General features: G+C 39.5%; 1 protein-coding gene and 2 long non-coding RNA genes across 3 annotated transcripts; 1 reads left to right on the top strand and 2 right to left on the bottom strand.

Annotated features, from left to right (window-relative positions):
* Positions 1-561: 561 nt before the first annotated feature.
* Positions 562-13,970, bottom strand: LOC128025230 (DNA-directed RNA polymerase II subunit RPB1). Its single transcript, XM_052611360.1, has 28 exons — positions 13,629-13,970; positions 12,625-12,757; positions 12,371-12,507; positions 12,060-12,233; positions 11,668-11,949; positions 11,408-11,569; positions 10,871-11,091; positions 10,632-10,764; positions 10,424-10,548; positions 9,992-10,202; positions 9,691-9,900; positions 9,453-9,621; positions 8,516-8,610; positions 8,222-8,425; positions 7,622-7,844; positions 7,271-7,454; positions 7,004-7,175; positions 6,721-6,826; positions 6,135-6,340; positions 5,571-6,042; positions 5,353-5,453; positions 5,167-5,271; positions 4,802-4,984; positions 4,515-4,718; positions 4,249-4,435; positions 4,040-4,153; positions 3,777-3,926; positions 562-3,649 (listed from the first exon to the last, which is right to left on the bottom strand). Exons 1-28 carry the CDS (start codon positions 13,713-13,715, stop codon positions 2,502-2,504), a joined length of 5,898 nt encoding a protein of 1,965 aa, XP_052467320.1. The 5' UTR covers positions 13,716-13,970; the 3' UTR covers positions 562-2,501.
* A 447-nt stretch (positions 13,971-14,417) lies between these two features.
* LOC128025229 (uncharacterized) lies at positions 14,418-21,321 on the top strand. Its single transcript, XR_008186116.1, has 2 exons — positions 14,418-17,840; positions 20,368-21,321. It is a non-coding gene; the product is annotated as an uncharacterized LOC128025229 (long non-coding RNA).
* Positions 21,322-21,835: 514 nt separating this feature from the next.
* LOC128025778 (uncharacterized) lies at positions 21,836-25,171 on the bottom strand. Its single transcript, XR_008186224.1, has 2 exons — positions 24,789-25,171; positions 21,836-22,439 (listed from the first exon to the last, which is right to left on the bottom strand). It is a non-coding gene; the product is annotated as an uncharacterized LOC128025778 (long non-coding RNA).
* Positions 25,172-26,776: the final 1,605 nt, after the last annotated feature.

Raw genomic sequence — 26,776 nt, 5'->3', positions numbered from 1 at the left:
CTACACACTCCGTAGCTGTAACTGACTGCATTCACTCAGGAAATCCTGAGGCTAGACTGCGGTTTCAGTTGTTTATTAAAAACAAGAACCTGTAAGGTATAAAACATCTGTAAGATTGGCTCAGGTACCTCGGAACAAGAGGCATGTGTATATGTAAAGAAATACTCAAATTGCACACTTTCATTTAGAAATTCAAAATGATACATTTGGTAAACGAGCATAAAAAAAAATAAAAAAAAAATAAAAGCAGTGCACTTATGGAGATCTCTCTTCCTAAATGTTCGACAGGCTATAAAACAGAAGTTCATCCTAAATACACAGCCTGTTGTGTAACACAAGTAACGTGACACCAAATTTAAGTGAACAATGACATGCAATTCATCAAATTCAATGACATTGTGCTACAAGATCCAGTACTTTGCAGAAGTATCTTAGAGCACAATGTCGTATTGAAATGAATGACGATTGAACGAATGAATGATGATTGTAAGAAAACTAAAAGGTCTAAACCATACACCGAACAGCCATGCTAAAAAAAAAAAAATACAAAATGAACAATAGTTTAGTCAAACTTTTTATTTTTCAAGTCAAAAAACAAACAAAACATACAGAGAATGAAGTATCAGATTGATGTCTATACAGTGGCAATTTCTTTTAATTTAAATTCTCTTTTCATCACAAACCCGACCCAGTTATTACTCAAACTCAAGAAAACCCTCTTTTCCATTTATGCTTCCATGCACACACACTTGCACACTCACACACACCGTAACTGGGAGCCTGGGTATAGAGTATTAACTGGACTTGTTTGAAAGATCCATGAAACTGAAGCAAACAAGGGCATTAAAGAAGCAGTCACGTGAGACCTAAGGCCTTAAAACTAAATCCGAAATGTGCAAGAGAATTAAAGTATTTTACAAGTCAACAAAACCTGCAACTACCACTGTCCGGTTGGAAGAGTAAGTTGAGGGAACCGCAGTAGCCACTTGCGATCAGGTTTTAAAAAGGTAGCACTCAAAAAGATAGAAATGGCTCAAATCGGCCTCTGTCGCCCTCTACTGTTCAAGACGACAATTCGGAATCAGCCAATGAAATTTAGATTAACAAATGACAAATGAAAGGTCTGGGGTAGAATGATGTCAGATATGAAACGGTGCATGTTTGAAAGGAAACAAACCAAACTGCACTCCCCCCCCTCGCCCTTAATCCAAAAAGCAAAGCTGACCCAACAACACTGAAGCCAGCACAAGAAAAACGGTGTACAATAAATGAATTTCCTCTGAAATTCACATAAGATATCATCAGTTATAATTATGCAAATAATCAAAACAAACAAAAAAAATTACACACTTATATTTTATATTAAAGGTTTAAGTGCTGAGGACAAGGAAGGACTCATTAGATCTGAACCAAGGTGGGTTTAAAAGTGTATCTTACGTAAAGCCGTGCTCCAACCTCACTCAGACTAAAAAGAAAAATAAGACCAAAAATGTAGCAACTTCACACTCCACTGTGCACTCAGAGGTGGAAGACTGCTGCCACTTTTTATTTTTGCAGTTTTTTTGAAAGAGTAAATTACTGGGCAGATGCTGGTGAAGGATAAGGCTTGCATCTTTTGGGGACAATTGAGTAGAAGTTGATGCCTCAAATCAAGCATCCATTCCCTCTCTCTGATTCTTAAAGAGGGCGATCACTATACAACACTTAACCATGCCATGGGCTGGCATACATCAGATTACATTATTAAATTTTTAAGACATTTTTAATCTGCACAAAGTGTGTCGGCTTTCTTTAACACGTTTGTAATAAACAGCCATTTTGAACCTCCTGCTTCTTTGGAAATAACAAGTGAACTCAAATTAGACAGAAAACCAACATTAATATTTAAACAGTTCTAAGTTCTGACCTGGAATAATGAATCAAAACCGCGAGCAAGCACTTATTTACACAGAGGAAGAAACAAAAAGCTGTAAAATGTGTGAAAGGTTAGTTTCTCCCCCTTTCTATTAACGTTATAGATATTTAGCAAGGTTTCATTTGAAACGTTTCCGTTACAATCCACTGTTTTCTGTTTGAAGGCTTTTGGCAATTCTTCTTAGATTTCCTTTACATCCAACACTGAATTTTTGAAAGAATTAAGGGAGATCGAAATTACTGCAGTCAATCTCCCGCATCTTTCCACCAATTTTGAGTAATGGTTCTCCCATTAAACTTAGAGCGACCAAAGTAGTCAATACAAAGACAGCCTTGTTTGGCTTGTAGTTCAAACCTCTGACATAACAAATGCAACCACTGAAGCCCATTTAGTGAGGCCATTTAAGAATGGTTCAAGAAGTCCAAAAGAGAAAAATCAAAAAGGATGTCGTCACATGTGGGTTCCCGGTCTCCTCAGCCTTCCCTGTGAACCACAACAACCCCAGCTGAGTGGCTTTCCTTCAGTCTTTATCCCAGGGTCAGTGTGCCAATCAGGGAAGTGGGACAAACCCAGACGCCAACCAGCTTTAATTATTTTCTTCATCGCTGTCGTCAGGGCTGATGGCTGGGCTGTAGGTTGGAGAGGTGGGGCTGTAGCCGGGAGAAGTGGGGCTGTAGGTTGAACCCTTTGGACTAGTTGGAGAGTAGGTAGGGGATGTGGGTGAGTATTTGGGAGAAGTTGGAGAGTAAGTCGGAGAGGTGGGGGAATATTTGGGACTGGTTGGGGTGTAGGTAGGAGAAGTTGGAGAGTAAGTAGGGGAAGTGGGGCTGTACTTGGGAGTAGTTGGGGAGTAGGTTGGAGAAGTGGGACTGTATTTGGGCGAAGTGGGAGAGTACTTTGGGGAAGTGGGTGAATATTTTGGGGATGTTGGGGTATATTCGGGAGAGCTGGGACTGTAGGAGGGGGAGGTGGGAGTGTATTTTGGAGAGGTGGGAGAGTAGGAAGGAGAGCTGGGACTGTAAGAGGGCGAGCTTGGGGTGTAGGTGGGAGACTGCGGGGTGTAACGTGGACTGGATGGAGAATAGGACGGCGAAGTTGGGGAGTAAGAAGGAGATGTGGGGGAATAATTCGGACTGGTTGGGGTGTAATTGGGAGAGGTGGGAGAGTAGGAAGGTGAGGTGGGGCTGTAAGATGGAGAGGTTGGAGAGTAACTTGGCGACGTGGGCGTATAGTTGGGCGAAGTGGGACTGTAGCTCGGAGATGTTGGAGAATAGGACGGGGAGGTTGGAGAGTAGCTTGGAGAGGTGGGAGAGTAAGACGGGGAGGTCGGGGAATAAGATGGAGAAGTTGGGGAATAAGATGGAGACGTGGGGCTGTAACTCGGTGAGGTTGGGCTGTAGCTGGGGGACGTAGGGCTATAGCTGGGGGATGTTGGCGAGTAAGACGGCGAAGTCGGGGAGTAAGACGGCGAAGTTGGAGAGTAAGACGGCGAAGTCGGAGAGTAGCTTGGAGATGTTGGAGAATAAGACGGCGAAGTCGGAGAGTAGGAGGGTGATGTGGGTGAGTAGGACGGAGATGTGGGGCTGTAGTTCGGACTGGTGGGAGAATAAGATGGCGAAGTTGGAGAGTATGATGGCGAAGTCGGAGAGTAACCAGGGCTCTGCGGGGTGTATCCACCAGGAGAACGAGGCTCGTAGGCAGGAGAAGTTGGAGAGTAATTCGGAGACAAGGCTCCTGAAGAGAAAAATGGAAAGGGTTGCATTAGTGGCCTGTTTGGTTTGCAACCTACTAATACAACCAAGCAAACATAAGAACATTATTATTAAAAACAGAACAAGACCAAAATAGACAGTGAAGTAACCTGGTGAGGGGATATAAGGGCTAGCTGGTCCAGGGGATCCAGGAGAACCAGGAGTGGGAGACCAGGCAGGAGAATAGCCAGGCGAGAAGCCGCTGGCATCAGATGCAGCGCTGGGAGAGAAGCCTGCAGCACCTGGTGTCATTCCACTTCCTGTAAGGGAAAAAGAACAGGGCACGAATTGAAAAAAGGGAAACGAACAAGAAAATGCGCTGTAAATAAGGGTGGCAGTAAAACAAAACCGTATGTAGTATTTATTCACTCACCAACACTGGGAGACCAGGCACCATATGCAGGAGTGGCTCCTGTGTTCCAGGGAGTCATGGCAGGTGACATGCCACTCATGGGGCTGGGGGCAGAGCCAAAGAACATACCCGTGGCTGTGGTGGGAAAAGCAATGATTAACCAAAGGTTTAAATTTGGGGACAAAAAACAATGTTTAAGCATTCAAAAAGAGAAAGCAAGTGTGGCTTACGTCCGGCAACACTGATACCAGGGATATTGGTGGGAATCTCCATGCCATACTTGCACTTCTCAGCATCCAATAGCAGATCAAAGCAACCAGTGCCTGCAGGAGCCAGCTGTCCCAGCATGATATTCTCAGACACTCCTTTCATTGGGTCACATTCACCATGAGATGATGCTTCCATCAACACATCCACCTACAGAAGGAACAACATTTTTAAACAATTCTTTAAAAGATCAACCTTAATACCATTTTAAAACACTAAAGTGTCTCACCGTCTCTTCAAAAGAGCACTTCATTAGTGGACCAGTGTCCTGCCTGTTGATACCGTGACGAGTGATGGCCATCAAGTGACCCCTGCAGGTCATCGTGTCACACAGCAAAGCAAGATGGCGGTAGTTAACGTAAGAACCGTCGAAAGAGATGACATGGTACAACTCTCTTTCCAGAGCCTTACGCACAGCCTCAATACCAAGAACCTGCAATTGAAGAGCAGACATTTCTGAATTTGATCGAAGGACTGATAGCACATACTTTACACAAGCTATAAAATGATTCTTACAGTGAAAATCTCCACGATGTCGTTGGAGGTGGTTCTGACAGGGTCCACGTCCTTCTCACTGAGGACCCTCATAAGACTGACTCCATCCGTTTCCAAGATCCACTCTTGCAAGGCTTTAAACTCTCCATCTTCTGTAATGATGATTTTCTTCTTGTTGTCAGTCTGTGGTAGATGCATGTACACCTACAAGGGCAGAGAGAATGAGAAATTAAACTCCAATCTCATGGTCATCTAAAATTTCAGTTGGACACCAATTAGCACTCCCTATTACCCAGGAGCATGTAAGTGCCATGTGCCTTTTTTGATGGGCTGTCAGGTTTACTAAAAGTGAAGTTAAACACTGGCAAAAGGAGGATGAAAAATACCTTGCTGATCTGTTCGATGCCTTGCAGTGTCATGTCTGTCAGCATGTTGGATTCGATGCAGCGAAGGAAGACATCGTCATCCATCTTATCCACTACCTCCTCATCCTGGGCACAAGATTCAACAATTATAATTCAATACCGAGAGGAGAGGCCAGTAACGAGCTCACCAGTAAAAATTCTAATTACGTCTTGAAACTTGTTTTCGTCACTGTTCATGATGCGGATTCGCAAAACCAGTTTCTCAGCATTGTCATCATTGAAGATGCAATTAAGGTCATCCCCAAATCCTAGAAGACAGACAAAGATTAGAGTTAGAAAATTACCCATCACCTCGGCGTCCATGCTGTTTGCCATTTTAAGTGTTGTATTAACATGAATTTATTCAGTGATAATCTTAAGCCCACCTGCATTGATCTTCTCTGCAATCTGCTCCATAGTCAGTTTACGATCAGTCATGTGTTTGCGGTCAAGTTCTATACGCAGCAGCCAGGGTGAAATGCGGGTCACATCGAAGTCAGGCATCTCATAGTACACGTTAACCCACTCCTGATCCTCAGTCACCACAGTGTTCTGAGGGTTGGGGTCATAATAGATGGCTGTGTTGGCAGTGACTTTGCGCAGGGTTGTGTGCTCCAACCGACACAGGATATCTTTGGCCCTCTCTGCATCACGGGCTGCTTGGCCCAGGAGAAAGACGGTCAAGGAGGGGGTCTTGGGACGCTTGGAGATGTTGATAAGCTCTTTGAGTCGAGGGACACCGAGTGTGACATTTTTGGCGGACACACCGGCGTAGTGGAATGTATTCAGGGTCATCTGAGTAGCAGGCTCTCCCAGAGACTGGGCAGCCAGAGCTCCTACCATCTCACCAGGGTGAGCCTGAGAAAAACAGTAAGAAAGTGTCCAGCTTCAGGCAATGAGACAACTTGATAAATGGATAAAAGATATTACTCTGAGCAAGCATTCCTTACAATGGACTGGTTAAATTTGGTCTCGATTTCTCCCAGCAGCCAATCAAAAGCCTCTGTACTAAGCCGGAACTCCTCAGTCATTCGCTTGGAGCACAGGGTGGAGCGCAGGTGGATGTTGAAGAGCAGAGTGGCGTTCTCCTGGGCTTGCCTGCTTAACTGGTCTTCACCATTTACGATCACCAGCTTCTTACTCAAGTCATAAACTCCTGCATAAAACCAGAGCAAATATTAATGTGCGATCATTACAAGGCAACACGCTTACAGCTCATTCCAATAATACCACAACAAAAGGGTGGTGCCATGACTATAATGACAAGTCATTTCTTCAGTCAACACCTAAAGACGTAAACGTGGGCTTTATAATCAGCTTGCACAGGTCTGCCACAAGACAGTGGGATCAATCGTCAGCAGGCTTTAACTAATCTTTATTTAGCTGGGAGACCCACTCAAACGCAGAAAGTCTTAAGATGTTTAAAGCAGTGCATACAGTGTGCATGTCAAAATAAGATAAAATAAAAGCTAGTTAAAAATACCTAACTAACATCCCTTTACAGGCTCAAAGTACAAACAAATGTGTTTAACCCACCTTCCACTACTCGTGCTGGGTTGAGGTCAGTTGGTGTTCGAGGATTGATGCGGAAGATCTTCTGAGCATTCCAGATCATTCTGGCCAAATTGCACGGTAGTACCACCTATGGAAAAAAAAAAAAACCACGGCTGTATGGGTCTATGGACATTCTATAGAAGTGTTCAAATACAGTGATATGAATGCATTTCATTTGATACAGTTGTAACAGAATGAGGATAATCCCATCCTAAGAGCATATGGATATTGATGGCGCTTTAAAGTGTGCTCTTAAGGGTCAGACCTTGCTGTCTCCCGTGGGGAAAATAGCCCTCAAGATCTCTCGGTCTTCCCTCATCTTCTCAAACTCTCTCTCAAGAGAACTCTGGACGTGGGCATTGGTCAACACATCTTTCACCACATCTTCCTGAAGAGTGCGGCGGAGAGCTCGTTCATTGGTGTAGTCAAACTTGAACCTGTGCAATTAAAGAAAGAGGCAAGAAAGTTGAAATCTGTCTTGAAAACCGTAGATGGACACAAATTAAACTTTAATGAACACAAAAGCACTCACTTCTTCTCAAAGGCTTTGTTGGATGGCTTGAGGGTAGCCATGTTTTGGAACTCGACAGCCTCTCCTGCCAGTCCATCCTCTCCATACCTCAGCTGGACAACTTGGTTAATAGAGTTTCTGACTGTAGCATCATACTTTACCATTACAGACTCCATAGACTTGATCAGACGACGCTGAATATAACCTGAAGGAACGAGAAGAAATTCAAAACTCATGAAGACAAATTCAGCCACAAATCCGATGACAATTTGACATCTCACTTAGAGACTAGAAATATGTATTATGATTTGAAGTTCAGACTACATTTAGTATTAGCCCTCAATAGCTGCTCAGTCCATGCGTGTTCATTACCTGTCTCAGCAGTTTTGACAGCTGTGTCGATCAGACCCTCTCTGCCTCCCATGGCGTGAAAGAAAAACTCAGTTGGTGTGAGACCGGCCAGATAGGAGTTTTCTACGAAGCCTCTACTTTCTGGACCATAGTCATCCTTAATGAAGTGAGGGAGGGTGCGGTGCTTGAAACCGAAGGGGATTCTCTTACCCTCAACGTTCTGCTGCCCCACCACAGCAATAACCTTCATAGAAGATGAGGAAGAACGAATACAGAGACTGTGAAAAACTGAACACATTTACATGCACACTGAGATTAATGCCATCTGGGATTATTTTAAAGGTGCTGTATGTAGGATTGACACAGAGTGGTTGAACTAGGTATTGCAGGTCAAAATATTGGAGCGGGTTCTTTTTTTTTTTTTTCACCCGGCCCCTCCTCCTCAGACTTGATGTTAACTTGGCATGTTTCTTAAATATCTGCAAACATATTATGGTATTTTTATGCTTTAGTACAGTCAAAAACTTACATACAGCACCTTTAAACCTTCAGTGTGGAAAAGGCAGCAACTTGCTTTTGAACTATTTTAAGATCTAAACACCATCTACGGTCTTCTCTCACCTGAGAAATGTTAATTTTAGAGCCTTTTGAACCAGCCACCACCATGGATTTGAAATTATTGTACTCAGACAATGACTTCTGGGCAGAGGATCCAGTCTTGTCTCGAGCATCGTTCAAGATGCGGTTGACCTGGTTCTCAAAGGTCTGTCTCAGAGTGTTACCTGGGGTGGGCTCCAACTCGTTGTTGTGGGCTTTCTCAATGACCTGTGAGAAAGAAATCATCATGCACAACTGCACTCATGTACGAAAGCACTGATCGGTAATATTTCTAAAACCCTAATGATGTCAACTCACCTCTATCACATCCTGTTTGGCTTTCTTAATCGTGTTCTGAATGTCCTGATATGTCGCCTTATCGGCAATGGAGTCTCCAATACCAATAGAGTGACCTGAAGCAGACAAGATACATTTACTAAATATTTGCACATACTTTTAAACATTTAATTAATCGGGATTGTAGTGCAAATTTAGTCAGTAAAGCCGGTTCTGTGATAAGCAGTAAATCTCTAAACACCTGCTTTCAGGTGGAACTGCATTTATTGCACAGTTGTAGTTCTCTGACAAGCTGTGCAAAATCGAATTCGTAAACGCAGACGATATGAAAGTGACATGACATTCAGTCAAGTATGGTGACCCATACAAAAAATTTGTGCTCTGCATTTAACCCATCCAAAGTTCACACACACACACTGTGAACACACACCTGGAGCAGTGGGCAGCCATTTATGCTGCGGCGCCTGGGGAGCAGTTGGGGGATCGGTTCCTTGCTCAAGGGGCACCTAAGTCGTGGTATTGCCAGCCCGAGATTCAAACCCACAACCCTATGGTTAGGAGTCAAACTCTAACCACTAGGCCACGACTTTCCCAAATTAATTGTAGAATTGTAGAATTATGAAATTGATGAAATCATTCGCGATAATGACAGCTGTTTGATTATCTTCTAAGTCAGGGGAGGGGAACGTTGATCCTGGAGGGATCAAACACCTGAACAAGCTAATCAAGGTCTTGAATCATCTGTTTATTCAGGTGCAGTGATATTTGGATATGCAGCGGGAGAGCGCCCTATGGCCTTTGGATGGATATTGACTGTTGATCACAGAACCGTACTTCACAGAAAGATACGCATGACAATCGCAGCTTCTGTCAAATCGTGATTTATTGCCTTTTGCGATTTCATTTCGATTAATTGTGCAGCACTATCTCTGTTCATTTTCAATCCTGATTTTTTTACCCTCAATGAGCAGCCAGTTGTTGACAACAGTCTGGATGTTGGAATAGAAGAGTCGTGTGATGTCATGGCCCATCTCAAGGTAGGAGATGTGGACCAGAGAGCCAGCTGAGGTTCCCAATGACTTCTTACACAGGATGCCCATGATCAGCTCACCGTTCTCCACAATCACCTGCAAAATGAATTGAAATGAGAACAAAATTGCATAAACTATGTCCATATTTGGGCTGCACTACTGCACCTTAGTGTCTCCAGGGGAGATGTGTTTATAAGGGCCGCTGTCCTCTTCATCAGGGTGAGTGCTGTGTGTGCGGATGGCATTGATGTGCCCAGGGATGATCAGGCTGAAGATCTGTTTGCCAGTCCAGAGAGGTCGAGGCTTCAAGATAGCAGGTTGGGGGACTTTGCCATCCCATGTGGAGAGGAACATGAGGAGGTTCATCACCTCACCCTAGAACAAAGCACACAAAAAGATTTATTAGTACCTGCACACCCTAACAGCTCAACACATTCAATTTTATCCCACAGCTTTGTATACGTACCCTCTCTAAGAAGACATCTCTCTTGGTAAACTTGCGCACAGCTGTCAGGGTGTCCTGCACTATACCCATGACGGGTCTGTTGGACTGTGGTGTGACGATCATACGAGGCACCATGGCCAGCTCCTGGATCTCAGCACGGGTCTCCAGAGACTGTGGCAAGTGCAGGTTCATCTCATCGCCGTCAAAGTCAGCATTGTATGGGGTTGTCACACTAAAAGTGAAAGGAATTTCTTCTTTAAATGCGTTTGAAATCTTCGTAAAGTCAAAAAGCATTATGTTAAAAGGTGTTAAATATGACCATTAACTTTCTGTACCTTAGTAACAATTTCAGCAATTATAACTGATGATACAGTACACCAATTCAATAAAGTGCCTATCCACGAATCAATCCATAAACAATGTGCTGGATCAAGTCATAGAAATCCAGTGTACCTAAGGTTGAGTCGAAATGTCGACCATGGCAAGATTCGCACTCTGTGGCCCATCATAGACATTTTGTGCAGCGTAGGCTGTCTGTTGAACACAATAATGTCTCCATCACACATGTGCCGTTCAACCTAGAAAGAAAAATAAATTAGATTTTAAATCCAAAAATGACATTGCATTCAACAAACAAGCTGAAAAGACTGTCAAAACTGACTTTGTATCCAATCTGAAGGTGAAGGTCACTTGGCTTAGGGTGGAATCGCAGGTCAATTCTGTCCCCGTTGTCTCGGATGATATATTTGGCTCCAGGGTACTGACTGTTACCTCTCCTAACAAGCTCTTGCAGTCTGTACAGTTAAGGGGGGGCAGAGTTACAGAGACCTCTCAGAAGACACTAAAATATTTTGTAAGTGAGATGTGTATTCACACAGAGATAAAAACTGCTATTACTACCTGTCAATGTTAAAGGGCGTGACGATCTCGGGGAAGGTCATGTTTGCGGCGATGGAGCGGGGCACCCCAACCTGGTCGATCTGCAAGTTGGGGTCCGGCGTGATGACAGTTCGGGCAGAGAAGTCGACACGCTTCCCCATCAGATTACCTCGGACACGTCCTTCCTTACCCTTTAGCCTCTGCTTGATAGATTTTAGTGGACGACCAGACTTTTGCATTGCCTGAAACAAGAACATTTGAGAGCAAAGTCTTCATTGATCACTTCATTGATTCCCCACTCGACATAATTACAGATTAAATATCAATCATGTTTTAACTGGCTGCAACAACATATCATGCAGCAGTTTTATTTTGCATGTAGACTTTTAACAAATGCATTTTATTATAATTTCAAAATAATTTATAAATTATACTTAGAAAGTAAAACATTACTACTATTATTTTGATTTGTATTAATAATACCACTGATTATCATGTAATTGTTGCTTCTTCCAGTAGCATGGATTCAGATCTTCTAAAGTACAGTGTAAGTCTTACCCTAGGTAGACCTGGCAGTTCATTGTCTACCATGGTGGCCACGTGGAACTGAAGCAGCTTGACATCCTCTGCTATAACATGCGCTGCAGCTCCACTCTGCTCATTTCGCTTCAGCTGGTTATTGATCTTCACAATGTCAGCCAACTTGTGTGTTAAATCATCCTAGTGGAAATTAAGAGAACATTTGAAACAATCTAACAGCTATCGGAACCATGCAATACATCAGAGTCCTTTCCCACTGTTTAATAAGAAATGCTAACCTGGTTTCTAGCAGAGCCCTGCATGACCACAGCTGGTCTCACAGCAAGAGGGGGCACGGGCAACACTGTGACGATCATCCACTCAGGACGGGAGAATTTGGGGTCCATGCCCAAGATCAGATCCTCTTCATCTGATATGCGTTTGAAGATCTCATGCACACGTTCTGGACTGAGGAGGATCTTCTTCTCCTGTGAGTCTTCATTCACGTGCTTCCACTCCGCATACAGCTCCAGGCCAGAGCGACGGATGCGTGGCTGGTACCTGCCACAGCCCCCATGACCCTTGAGATGTGAAAGTAAAAAATCAGTTTTAAAACTTCCAGAGCAAGCTTTAAATGCAGCGGAGAACATTTAAAATTGCCCTGTGTGCTCCGAGAACTTTAGGTCTGTACCTTCTCTTTGGTCAGGTCTTCTTCTGTATCCTGCTGCTCAACTCCAAATTTGTTGTCCATCTCCTCTCCACCCTCACAAATGTTTTTGCCTTTACAGAGGTCATAGACGTGAGTCAGACGCTTACGCGGCTGCCCCTTCGACTTGGTCAAGATGTCTTTGATTTTTGGATTGTTCTGGGTAAAACAAAATTAGAAATTAAAACAAACTACAGAACAATTTGACCAAAGGATCTAAATCAGAAGAACCATGGAGGAAGGAATATTTTGACAGAAATAAATCACGAATGAAAGGCAAATTGAAAACAGCATACCGCGTCCACAAGCAGTTTTGAACAGAAGAAACAGACACAGCGGAGGACCTTCATTATCTTTGTGATGAAGCCAACATGGAACACTGGCTTTGCCAGCTCAATGTGACCGAAATGACCAGGACACTCAGTCATGTTACCTAAACCACGACAGGCAAAACAAGCAGAGGTTTGAAACTACTGGAGTAAGACACAAGAAAAAGCTTTAATTGTTTAATACCAACCAAAAATGGATGAAAATCTGTTTATGAACATACCTGCACATGTCTGGCATCTGCCTGATCTCTCAATTACCCCTTGCCGGGGGTCCATAAGGCCCCCTAGTTTAGGGCGCCCTCCTTCTGTAGTCTCAGGGTACTTGATGCCCCCTTCAGTAACGGACAACCGTTTCTGAAAATAACGGAAATGCCATTAAAATGTCTCACATTCACAACAGCAGGAAAACATTGGTACAATGAATACATTCTCAAGTAAAGCTTTAAAAATTAGTTTGCAACAAGCAATTATTTAGATGTCACCTGGAAAATTAAGCTTTTTTTTTTTTACATTCTAAATGTAAACGAGTTATCATCTATAACGGGGTTTTACCACCAGTGCAACATACAATAACCACCAAACGAGGTGTCAGAGATTGCTCAAGTCTGCATTCATATAAAAGATCAAATATAAATTGAAAACAATTGAAAGCTCTGAAGATTGACGACATTACTGAATAAAAATCAATTGTTTTTTTAAATCGCTCTTTAAAAGCATCACATCAACTCAAATGTGTTCTTTGCTCGTCATTTATTTCAAAACATAGTGCACTTTATGAACTGCACGTATTTGAGTATTTTAAATAAGTGAAAGCATGCATATAAAAGTTCACATTTTATTTGCCAGTAAGGTAGACATTAGGGAACAATGTGGCAAATTGGGGAGAAACTCTGGGTCTGCCATGTGACTTCACAATTGTCAAATAAAATAAACAAACAATAAAGATAACAAGTTCAATTTCCACACATTTAAAACAAGGCTTCCAGTGTCTTGTTGCTAATTGTTAAAGCAGGACTCTTGTGTAGTGCATCTTCGACTTTCAACTAAACACATGCTCTTACTGAGGAACAAGTGGCTAGCCGGCTAAGTTAGCAAAATACATGTTCACAAAAGACACTGTATGTAAATACTTGTATTTAATATGATTTTAACACGATGATGATTTGAGTAATACAACAATACTCAAAAAATTAAGAGAATACCCCCACCCAAGAGCAAAACCTACAAGTTCATCAGGGCTGAGGACGCCGAATTGCACTCTCTTGATGAGGCGCAATGGGCATGCGCTGTCGCTGGAAGGCGGTCCGTGCATCCTGTCTATTCAAAGAGACGCGTCCTCCCCCGGCACGCCGCTTTGTAAGAAGGAACACCTCTGAAACGCCACCAAGACTCTCCTGGCACCCAATGGTGTCCGGAACTTGTCCGATGGCGGTTTCCCAATGACCACCGTGTCTTGCTATTCAATGTGCTTTTTAAATTTGTGTTTATATACTAGCTATTGTAGCTACCGGCAATCCCCTTCCCTTTCCCTGATCTACACTCCAGTGCGCTCTAAGCGCATCTGAGTGAAAACTGCTCTCACACGGCTTTATATAGACTGAACGCTTTGCTACAGGTCTACACAGTCTACTTGGCAGGGGCTGAACAGTCAGAGGGCGGGTTCTGGATTGATTTTTCTGTGCACTTATTGGCCGCGGGACTGCATCTTATGAATAATTAATTAAAATCGACGTATAACCACTAAGATTGTGCGCTTTTGTTTCCGCGAATCCTATACAGGTGGAGGCGGGACAAACCATATGAAGAGATTCCATAGGACCGTATAAACCAAGGGAGGATCCGTAGACACTTTAAACATTAATATTAAATAAATTTCGTCAATATGAAACGTTATTCGCCAAACATGTTATCAATATTCATGAGGAGAGAGCTTTTGCCCAATTGCAACCAACGCTTGATGGCGGTAAAATAACTTTTTTACTGCCCGCCTTCTTTACGAGCATTGCCGATTTTAGCCGACTGATATTTTTTCACCCTCTGAGCAAAAATAAAAAAACCTGTGCTGTTCCATCCGTCTCGCTCTGGATCAGCTAAGACTGTTGGAAAAGAAGCTCTTGAAAGAGGCCTACACCTACCGTCGAGGATTAACACATTATTTACGTTTTAAATACGATTTGTATGTAATTCAAATTATTAACTTGCTTTTATTTTGTAAGCTTATTAACATCCTTCGGACTATTTTTTATGATTTCCTTACTTTATTTGTGTTCTACGGGAAAATGCAAGAATCCACGAGGTCGATTAGAAACAATGGCGGGACGGCATGCGCTTTTTTCGGTATGATCCGCTGGAAACTCCGCTGAAAGCCTGCGGCTTCGGACAGTGCTTTATAAATTAAAATAAACATTCGAGAGACGTTGTTATTTTAAACATTTGATGTTTTTGTAACAATTTTAAGAATTATTACGTTATTGTAGCTCAATGTAAAATAAAAAGAATAGACTTCTACATCCAGGCCATTGTGTTCTACAAAAAGGCGCTAGCCTAAGTTTTCTTGTTACCGATATTCATATAAATAATCGCAAATCCAATGTTTCGTAAACGGTTTAATTTGATTATCTCATATTGTTTGTTGTTGTCGCTAGTGTAGAGTGTAGTTATGAATTTGTAGTAATGTTACATAGCGACTTCTAGTGAGCTTTTGCTTGTTAGCCGCCATTCTTTGTGGAATGGGAACATTAACGGCACCCGTTTAAAGTTATTTTCTTTGAAATATTAGTTTACACCGTCAAAATATTAGTGTATATATTTGTGTAATTGAGTACATAGGTTTATATCAGGGCAAAGCAACATTATTCGGATACATATTTATAGATTGAGTACATTGTAGTTTACAGTGTAGAGAGATGGTTGTGTAAAAAAAAAAAAAAAAAAAACCTTTTTAAGTTGTTTTTATAGGTTCAGTCACATTTTATACTTGATGTAGTCTCTTTGTTACATATTGATATAGACACCAGAAATATATCAGACAGTCGTTTACACGAACAATAACGACTTTGATCGATTTTTGCTATTAAAAAAAGCTATTTTCGTTGATCTTGGTCCTGTCCTGGTCCTGTATGGTTTCAGACGTAGATGTGACTTTTTAACCGATCATGTGTTAGTTAACGTTATATCACGTTCATGTTAGCCTGTTAGCATTGAGCTTGGATGGCTGTGCATCTATGTATATTAAAAAAATACTGAGGTTCTCTAACTTTTGGATTGGTTTCAGATTATACAATAACACGGATTTATTAACACAAAAAGATGATTTGTAGCTGAAAAGACTTTGTTTATAAGGGTTGTGTCTATAAGGCTAATCGGATAATGGAGTAAGAGCTTGGTTGTAAGCTAATGTATCAAACCCAAATCGACTTCCGTGAAACCACATGTATCGGGAAAATTAGCTTTACGGACGGTTTGTTTTATATCAATATGAGCTATTGTTTCTGGAAACGGCTTTAAACCGGTTTTAAGTCCCGATATATTTACATTTAAAACGTCAGTGTTCTTGAATGTGGATGTTGTGTCGAAGTCTGAATCGGGTCTCCCCTCTTAAATCAGAACCTTGCTTAGAGTAAGACCAAATGGGATTCATGTCGTATTACGGCGGGTACAGTGGCGGAGAGAGGAAATAATATGGAGTCGGGTGCTTGTGTACTTGGGCGGGTTTACAGGGCAGAAGGGAAGCGGAGTTGCGTAATGCCAATGCCTGAAGTGAAACGAGCCTCAGCTAGAGATAACCTTAACATTAGCCTTACGTTCACTTTGAAAACCGTCCAGAAAAACTAATTAATTTTGACAGTTTTCAAGGCAGTACCGTTATCTCTCTCTCTCTCTCTGTATATATATATATATATATATATATATATATATATATATATATATATATATATATAAAAATCGGTGTAATGGTCATTTACTTGGGTCGTTGCAACAAGAAGGCTTTTTACTACACACTGTGCTTTACAGTACCAGTGTTGAATATCTCATTTACATTTTTAACCAAGTTAAGATTAAAATGGATTAAATGCTGCAATTTAAATTTTTTCTTGCTCTTTGGAGTGAATGCACAAGCTCTTGGTGCATAAACAAGGTCTGTAAAGTTGGAAAGACTAAAGTCTCAAATCCAAAGAGAGATTCTTTATAGAAGTTAAATCAAATGCTAAAATGGCTCAGTTTAACATGCCCCCCCCCCCCTCCCCATATGGTAAGATTTGCATAATGCAGCCCAAAATTTCACGCAATGTAAGGAGGAATGACTTTTAGTGCGCTTTCACATTAACACTTTTGGTTCGCATCCGGATTCGATTGACGTCAGAGTTCGGTTCGTTTGGATGATGTGAACGCTGTCTTCCGAACTTGGGTGGGCGCCGCGAAACTCGGGTTCTGACCAGGCAAGTGAACCAAGTGTGAAAGCACCATTATTCTCACTGCAGTATAGCTGCCGCCATTGTAAAAGTGAAATTACTTAGTTTAGCATTTCAAAAGAGGGCACAACTTGAAATCAGTGGTTAAGTTACATTACATTTGTTACATAAGTTACGTATTTACAACACTGTTCCAGAACAGTTCAACCCGAACATTCAGATGTTTGCAGTGCATTTTATGAAGGAAGAGGACTGTTTCTTGAGAGAGTAGCCTACAATGCTAGTTTTAAAGGGGTCCTATGATGTTTTTTTTTTTAAGTTTTTATGTTGTTTATTTGGTGAAACAGAATATGTTGACATGCTTTAATGTTCAAAAAACGCGTTATTTTTCAAATACTGTATATTATAGTAGGTCCTCTATGCCCCGCCTCTCTCCAACACGTAGTTTTCTACAGAGTCCCACCCACTGACAAGCGCAGGCTGCTCTGTTGGCCAACTGATCCAGTGCATTGTGATTGGCCAAACACCGCAAGCACACGTCGGAAATGTAATGCCCCTTTCCATGATTGCATGCTTCATCTTTTAAAATAAATGTTAAAGACAGTTGATGGTGTACAATAACAACTTTGTGAGGACAGTCTGGCACTTCTGACTTACAGCCTGTAAGTACATTTACATATTTAAATAATTTGCCACTGACGATTCAAACATGAGTTTTGAGCAGTGTAGTGTAGCGCTTGTTTTTCATTTCTCTGATCACAAATGCAGACATGGTTTTATGTTTATGCAGCGCAATAAGCAACCTGGAAAAAGACAATATAAGTCATCATAATCAATAATTATGTCCCACTGGAGGCAGCAAATGCCTCATTTGTAATGGGTTTTACTGGTTTTGTCTCATCATGTGGGGAGACAGCATGTACGGTTAGGGGCCAGTGTTGCCAGATTGGATGGACGATTTCCAGCCCAAAACCTCACCAAACCCCAGCCACTCCAAAAACTGTCAAAATAATGTGATGGAATATGTAAGTCACTCCTTAAAAAAAAAAAAAAAAATATATATATATATAATAACGTTACATAAATTTTCCATGGATCAAATCAGTGCAAATACATTAAAGAGATTTACCAAGTATGATTAAAACTGTAAAAACATCAATAAAGTAATTTACTGATACCCTTGAAAAAACGCATGCATTTCCAATGTCAACAGTCAGAATTTAAATGCAAAAAAGTGCCCAATATAAGTGATAGGAAAAGGCAACATAATTAGGTATTTCACACTTGTTTATGCACACGAGTCAAAACTATGTTGTCATTCATTGATGCATACTGTATGATAATCCAACAATAATAATCGCTATCTGAATCCATGAGTTTTATCACTAAGGGGATAAGTTAATGTGTTTTTACAGAGGTCCACATGAGAAACAATTACCGTTTGAATCAGGCTTAAGTCTTTCATAAAGTTCATATTATAAAACATTAAATATCTTTTAAAAGTCAAAACTAACAAGTCCAGCAGCTTTCAAGGATATACCAATCTGGACTGTTAAAAAAGATGATATAAAAGACAGGATCATTATATATATATATATATATATATATATATATATATATATATATATATATATACAGTATTGTTCAAAATAATAGCAGTACAATGTGACTAACCAGAATAATCAAGGTTTTTCGTATATTTTTTTTATTGCTACGTGGCAAACAAGTTACCAGTAGGTTCAGTAGATTCTCAGAAAACAAATGAGACCCAGCATTCATGATATGCACGCTCTTAAGGCTGTGCAATTGGGCAATTAGTTGAATTAGTTGAAAGGGGTGTGTTCAAAAAAATAGCAGTGTGGCATTCAAACACTGAGGTCATCAATTTTGTGAAGAAACAGGTGTGAATCAGGTGGCCCCTATTTAAGGATGAAGCCAACACTTGTTGAACATGCATTTGAAAGCTGAGGAAAATGGGTCGTTCAAGACATTGTTCAGAAGAACAGCGTACTTTGATTAAAAAGTTGATTAGAGAGGGGAAAACCTATAAAGAGGTGCAAAAAATGATAGGCTGTTCAGCTAAAATGATCTCCAATGCCTTAAAATGGAGAGCAAAACCAGAGAGACGTGGAAGAAAACGGAAGACAACCATCAAAATGGATAGAAGAATAACCAGAATGGCAAAGGCTCAGCCAATGATCACCTCCAGGATGATCAAAGACAGTCTGGAGTTACCTGTAAGTACTGTGACAGTTAGAAGACGTCTGTGTGAAGCTAATCTATTTTCAAGAATCCCCCGCAAAGTCCCTCTGTTAAAAAAAAGGCATGTGCAGAAGAGGTTACAATTTGCCAAAGAACACATCAACTGGCCTAAAGAGAAATGGAGGAACATTTTTGTGGACTGATGAGAGTAAAATTGTTCTTTTTGGGTCCAAGGGCCACAGGCAGTTTGTGAGACGACCCCCAAACTCTGAATTCAAGCCACAGTACACAGTGAAGACAGTGAAGCATGGAGGTGCAAGCATCATGATATGGGCATGTTTCTCCTACTATGGTGTTGGGCCTATTTATCGCATACCAGGGATCATGGATCAGTTTGCATATGTTAAAATACTTGAAGAGGTCATGTTGCCCTATGCTGAAGAGGACATGCCCTTGAAATGGTTGTTTCAACAAGACAATGACCCAAAACACACTAGTAAACGGGCAAAGTCTTGGTTCCAAAGCAACAAAATTAATGTTATGGAGTGGCCAGCCCAATCTCCAGACCTTAATCCAATTGAGAACTTGTGGGGTGATATCAAAAATGCTGTTTCTGAAGCAAAACCAAGAAATGTGAATGAATTGTGGAATGTTGTTAAAGAATCATGGAGTGGAATAACAGCTGAGAGGTGCCACAAGTTGGTTGACTCCATGCCACACAGATGTCAAGCAGTTTTAAAAAACTGTGGTCATACAACTAAATATTAGTTTAGTGATTCACAGGATTGCTAAATCCCAGAAAAAAAAATGTTTGTACAAAATAGTTTTGAGTTTGTACAGTCAAAGGTAGACACTGCTATTTTTTTGAACACACCCCTTTCAACTAATTGCCCAATTGCACAGCCTTAAGAGCGTGCATATCATGAATGCTGGGTCTTGTTTGTTTCCTGACAATCTACTGAACCTACTGGTAACTTGTTTGCCACGTGGCAATAAAAAATATACTAAAAACCTTGATTATTCTGGTTAGTCACATTGTACTGCTATTATTTTGAACAAAACTGTATATATGTGTGTGTGTGTGTGTGTGTATATATTTATAGATTAATAGATTTTGATTAAATAATTTCACTCTGCTCTTATTTTGGCATTGCAGTGATATTAGAGTCTTTGTCTCATTTCTCCCTCAACAGGTGTAATTTATGTTTTGAGAGTTAAAAAACTGTCCCACTCTTTACCATGTAACTTATATTTAGGCATTATGATAACTCATACAGTTCATAGATTTAAAATTAGATCCGTTATCGCGCTAAAAACCCATCACTCTTGAATCATCATGTCTGTCTGCAGATCCCTAGTGATTGGCTAAAAGTATGGCCTTGACATCAACTTCAGCATCAGCACCTCTGCACTGCAGTGTGCCTGTGTTTATAACTTTGTGATGACTCTTTGGATGCAGTATACCTCACACATTTGGGCTTGTTTGTTAGCCAATTAGCCTATACAATTTATATGTTTGAAAACCGCCAAATTTTGTTCACGGGCCCAAGCCAGTTTTTACCTGCACAATCAAATTCAAAAGCAAACCCGTCCAATCTGGCAACACTGTTAGGGATGTAACATTTCCATCACAAGCTTGAGGTATTTGGCCAATCACAACGCCCTGGACAGCTGGCCAATCAGAGCACACCTCAGTTTTCAGAACAATGAGCTTTGTAAAAATTCAAGGAGTTTCAGATAGGTGGAGCATTAGAGGAGAAACATTATGTGGAAAATGTATTTTTATTTATTTTAATCTTGAGCCGCATAAACCTGTTGCACTACACCAAATACACCAAATAATGTTATTTTTAGCAACATCATATGAGCCCTCTTAATTGTTGAAGGGATAATTCACTCAAAAACAAAAGTTCTATAATTTATGTTGTTTTAAACCTGTATGACCTTCTTCTATGGAGCACAAAATAATTTAAATTTTAGAGGTTGATATGAATCAAAAGACACGCTAACATTAACTCTACCTTGGTTACGACTCTTTTGTAATTTGAAGATAAATCACATATTTGAAATGCTGTGAAAGTGAATACATGTGTGAGCTGTCACTGTCACTTTAAAGAAGTTGTGTTTGACAATGTCAGATTGGGAAGGTTTGCTTTTAAGTGGCTTATTTCGTTTTAGTGAACGTAGATTTTCATCAACACACATTTGGACACATTTATATCACATAGCTTAACGCTGACTGTTTTCAATGATTCTGATGTAAAATTCATGTATTATGTGTAAATAAAGTATATTTGCAGTGTATTCAAATATATTGGTTTCAGTTTTTTAAAGCCTACCTACTTTTTCTGTTTACTTTAAATTTTATGTGCCTATATTAAGTAAATCAAACTCTAAAATAACATGTTAACTATTTTATGTTAACATGTTTAACATTATGTTAATTATTTAAATCAGCCATTGCTAAATATTTTGTGTGTTTATGAGAGTAGTGCTGTTCAGGTGGTCTTAAATGGATTTCAAACCGAGCTGTAGCACCACCTTGTGGCAGATACAAAAAAAAAAAAAAAAAATCAGTTGTGCTTACTTTACTAGTTTAGACCATAGATTGTACAGTAGGTTTAGACTCACTCACTAGAATACTTAAACTACAGCCTGCGTTGAAAAAAATAGTGGCCTGTGCGTTTTAAACTGTAAAGCCTAATCACTAACTGTTTTGTAGCTTTAAAAAAAAAAAAAACTTTATAAAGGTTCTGTGGAATTTAACACGGTGGACCAAAATATAGTCTTTGTCAAGCTGGAACCTAAAAGGCAAGACTTTAACAAGTAACATTTTTTATTCAAACAACAGTTTGCCATTTTTACACATGGTTCCTTCAGGGAAACATACAGACATTTCCGAGCACTTTTTCTTTTAAAATAAACAATTAACAAGATTGTATTAAATAACAATGGCCACACACAATAAATATTCCAGTGCTATTGCAGAAATTGGAGCCAAAATATAATCTCACTTTGTTACAAATCAAGAAATTACTAACAAAGGCTTACCAAATACTAGCCAAAATTTTATAAAACTTTTAATACCACATACGGTGTTGGATTATCTCCTGTACATTTTTTTTCTAGATGTAGCTATAAATAATATATGTTCAAATGTTACATTAAGATTTTGTTACAGTCAATGCAAAAGAGATGCTGAGAAACTAGTCAAGCTCCAGATCAGAGGAGAGTCATGACCACTAGATGGAAGCTTTGAGTGCAATACAGACACTGCTGAACGCTCCTGTTCCTGTTACTTCAGTGTCTGGATCTTCCTCTTCCAAGCGGAAGCCACAATCAATGCTTTGATCAGGAGCTCTCAGGGAAACCCTGTTGTTCCAGTTTAGTAATCACAAGGCTCCGTAAGTAAGCTGCTTTGGCTAAAAAAAGAAAAAGAAAAAAGCACATTTACCAAGGCAATCTAATGATAGGTTTTTAAGATGGTAATGACTGTGAATGGTAAAGTAAGTTTTACAAAATTAAGCTCACCAAGCAAAAATGTTTCTAAGCCTATATTTTAATCATCAAAATGTTCTATTATGTAAGACCAGTGAGAATTAACACAACGTATCATTATGATGACTATGAAAGAGAAAATGTTAAATTTCAAATATTGGGACACACAAAAAAGTAAATAAAATGGAGTGCTAAAATAATTAGACTGAATGGCACTTGTCACAAAAAGTATTGGTCTCTGATTATCCCAAACACTGATCGTCCCAAGCCTGGATTGCAGAAATTTCAACTACGTTCCGGCAGACGGGGAATGGTTGAAACATGGGGTGAGTTGTAACACTGCAAGTTGTAAGTTCACCACTTAGAAACTGAAATTACGTTCCTACATAAACACAGTAGAGGATACACTCCTAAACGTTCCATATGGAAGTTTTTGCAGTGATGTCACATATAAGAACCATTTTCGGTTCCCCAAAGAACCAACAAATGCTTAACATTTTCGCTTTCCACAAAAAATATTAAGAACCAAGTCAGCATATTAGAATAATTTATGAAGGATCGTGTGACACTAAAAACTGCAGTATGGCTACTGAAAATTAAACTTTGCCATTAGAAATAAATTATATTTTAAGGTATGTTAAAATAGAAAACAGTTATTTGAAATTTTATTAGTTATACACATTTGTTTTTGATCAACTAAATGCAAACTTGGAAGAAGAGACTTCATCCTGCATGCATACACACAATGCATCGACACCCTTTCTCTAATTTAACCTTCTTAAAGGGACAGTTTATCAAAAAAGACAATTTTGTTGTGTTGTTCCAAATCTCTAAAACTTGGTAGAACACAGAGATAGATATTAAAAAAAAAATATCTCAGTAGTTTTCTTGTCCATTTGATAAAACTCAATGTTGTTTTGGGACCCCTTTTAATTTTCATTGTATGGACAATAACCAGTTGAAACATTTCTCATTTCTATTTTCTCATTTCTTTCTTCTGCTGAACACAACATTATTTGATATACTTTGAATAATGTGGGTATCTATTTTCTGGTCCCCACTGATTCCATAGTATTTTTTCCCCATACTACGGAAGTCACTGGGGCCCAACAACTGTTTGATTAGTCTACTCGAGTTATTCTAAAACGTTTTTTAGGGGATCAAGCACGTTGTGTACACTCGCTACTCAGACACAAAGACTTGCCCCAATCGGTCAAGAGGGGGCGCTACAGCGATCAAAAACGCAAAAGCATTCGTAACTACAAGCCAAACTCAGTCCTGGAGGGCCAGTGTGAGTTTAGCTCCAACTTGCCTCAACACACCTGCCTGGAAGTTTCTAGTAGGACTAGTAAGAACCTGATTAGCTGGTTAATCGGGATTGGAGCTAAACTCTTCAGGACACCGGACAGAGTTTGGTCGCCCCTGTACTAACTGTTTGTTATAGACTCAGGTGTCTTTTATCATTGGAATCCTTGGCTCAAAACTAATATTTTTTCACTCAACCTCAGTAAAACCATTGCAGCACAATTCTCTGGACTCTCTAGATCTCATAATTCTAAAAACAAATGTTGAATAAAAGCATCAAAGTACCACTAATGGGCTCATTCAACTCCCTAATATATTACTCTTCCCCAGGTTTGCTTTTGAATTCATATATATACATTATTAAATCACTATTATAACATTATACATCAAATTTCATAAAAGTTTACCACTTGATTTATACTGAGGAATACATTTTTTGCAATTATACCATATTATGATTACAATAAATCAGTTTTATAAAGAGGAGACATTCAGTAAGCATTTTGTTTCCTCAGATATTTTACATCTCTATATCTACAACAAAATGTGTTTGTACCTTTGTGAGAAACAAGACAAGGGGGTCCATTATCACTATATGTATCTGCTTTATCTATATAATGTTAGTACAGATAAAATTTCTTAAAGTCAAGGGAGACGTATATAATATTAAAACCACAACTGAGATATTATTTAGTTTAAGCTTATAGCATAAATGCTTATCCCTATATAAATACATTAAAATAAGATGGAAATAATGCAATTTTGGGGCCGTTTAGAAACAGAACGAATTCAAGAGGTTGTCACTATCACACCAAGCTCCTGCTCCTCACTGACTCAGCCCTCACATTTTCTAATCAGACACATGAACCCTTGTCAAAAATCATCAATACCACTACAAAGCACACATGCACAGTATTTACTGTTTAGCCTTGTCAAGAGAACACAGACTATCTTACCTGGAAACTTACCTTGGGAAACCAACCATAAGCACCTCTGATGCTGTCTCCTTTTTCCGAGTCGAATCTAAGTCATCTCCTGGTCCACTCATTTCAACTGCTCCTGTGTGTGTGTGTGTGTGTGTGTGTGTGTGTCTGTGTGCTCTTGGATCATACTGTAAGACACATTCACAGTTACATTCAAGTCAATATTCATCCTACCATACTAACAGTCATTCCTCACCTGCACTGTGTTGATTTCAATGAATTTACCATTGGCTGTACCTAATCCTGTGTATCGTGACAGAGGGATTGAATAAAATAAAAAAAATACAGCAAAACACAGCAATGGAAGCATTCAGCAATTCGCAATCTCTGGAATTAAATGTGCTTGGAAGATGAATATGAGAATATGACCCCGGAAATCATCCAAGTATACAAAGTAACAACATGGTGCTCACACTTGAGTGTGGTGAGACTAAGTATATATATATATAGTATATATATATATATATATATATATATATACTATATATATATACTAAGTATATATATATATATATATATATATATATATATATATATATATATATAAGCATCTAAGCAGTTACAAACATTTTGGCTACACAAACAGCAAATTGTTAATGAAAAAATATGTCTTGTAAATTTAAAACAGGGATGAACTAAGAATGGCAGCATTTTCAGAAGCATCATTAATTTGCAGGAAACAGGAACTATATATTTAAAATCATATATTAATAATATGGAAAAACTATCAAAATTAAAATAAAAAAAATGATAATTACAACAAAAAATAGATAATAAAAGAAAAATGTTAAAATAAAAATAAATTAGAACAATGACAATGCAATAGTCATAACAGCAGTAAGTATTTAAGTAAAAGCCACCTAAACAAACTGTGATAAACATGAATAAAAGAAAAGATTCTGGGTTGTCATACTATTCTCATGTAAACACTGATTATTTGTACTCTGACAGCAAAACTAACAACATTAGAGGGTTAACTTGGCTTTTCATTCATCTGCCCACTGCCATATTTGTTATCCAGTCCTCCCATTGCAGGCGGACATTTGACAGCCCCCTCTTCCCCAAAACTCCCCAGGAGTCTGTGTGTGGCTGACTCCAGATGTCCCAGCCTCTTTTGTTACCGTGGAGATTCAGCTGGCCACTGCCTTCTCATTAGTGTCTGCTGATCCATATGTCATGTTAAAGAAGGCCTTTGATCAGCAGCGAGCAGGGGAGCATTTGAGCCACCTATTTTCACAGCAGACAAAGATTAGAGGCAATCAAATGACAAATACAATAATTTAGAATATGAAAAAGCGTGTTTACAAAGCTGAATCGCTTATTCAAGACGACAATTTGTGAAGACCACCTCTGTCTGATTTTTTTTTAAACAAGAAATGAGAAGTTACAAGACAATTTAACTCATATAAATGTTTTATAACTGAATGCATAATCCTTGAACATTTGCTATCACACTGACTTTGATTTGAACTGAGATCTTATCCCAAAGGTACCTTAAATCAAATAGACATACTTCCTTTTAAAGAACTCAATTTCCTTATTGATACCGAGTGATAAAACATCCATTGTCTACATATCTTGGCATGTTTTCTGGACACCATGCTCTTAATATTGACTGTGGTGAAATATCTTGGATTTCGAACTCTACATTTGAGTTTCTTATGTCCATGTTCCAGTTCCCAAACAGCTTATAGTGTTACTTTGTGGTAATCCTTACTGAAGACGTTACCCAAACTATAATAAAATCAAAAAAATAAACATAGCAAGAAACAAATAATTTAAAATGAGAAAATACAAGCATGTGAACTGAAAGTTCTATAATCAAGCTCACAGTAAGAACCACGCAGAAGTGTGAGAAAAGTGACAAAGTTCCAACAAGTCGGAGAGATCATAAGAACAACACCCCTTCCAAACCAAGTTCCCATGGAGACAAGTGGGCTGGCATACAATAGAAAAGAAAAAGAAGGAGTGCG

This window comes from Carassius gibelio, chromosome A12, assembly GCF_023724105.1.
Source record: "Carassius gibelio isolate Cgi1373 ecotype wild population from Czech Republic chromosome A12, carGib1.2-hapl.c, whole genome shotgun sequence".
Classification (NCBI taxonomy): Eukaryota; Metazoa; Chordata; class Actinopteri; order Cypriniformes; family Cyprinidae; genus Carassius; species Carassius gibelio.
The sequence above is the reverse complement of the archived record's forward strand: the minus strand, read 5'-3'. Positions and strand labels throughout refer to the sequence as shown.

Excerpts from the sequence above, each read along its gene's own strand:
- LOC128025230 (XM_052611360.1), bottom strand. The coding sequence starts at position 13,715 with ATGCACGGACCGCCTTCCAGCGACAGCGCATGCCCATTGCGCCTCATC. Across the intron at positions 12,508-12,624 it reads CAGATGCCAGACATGTGCAG|GTAACATGACTGAGTGTCCT; the intron begins GTATGTTCATAA and ends GTCGTGGTTTAG. Across the intron at positions 12,234-12,370 it reads CAAAACTGCTTGTGGACGCG|AACAATCCAAAAATCAAAGA; the intron begins GTATGCTGTTTT and ends TGTTTTACCCAG.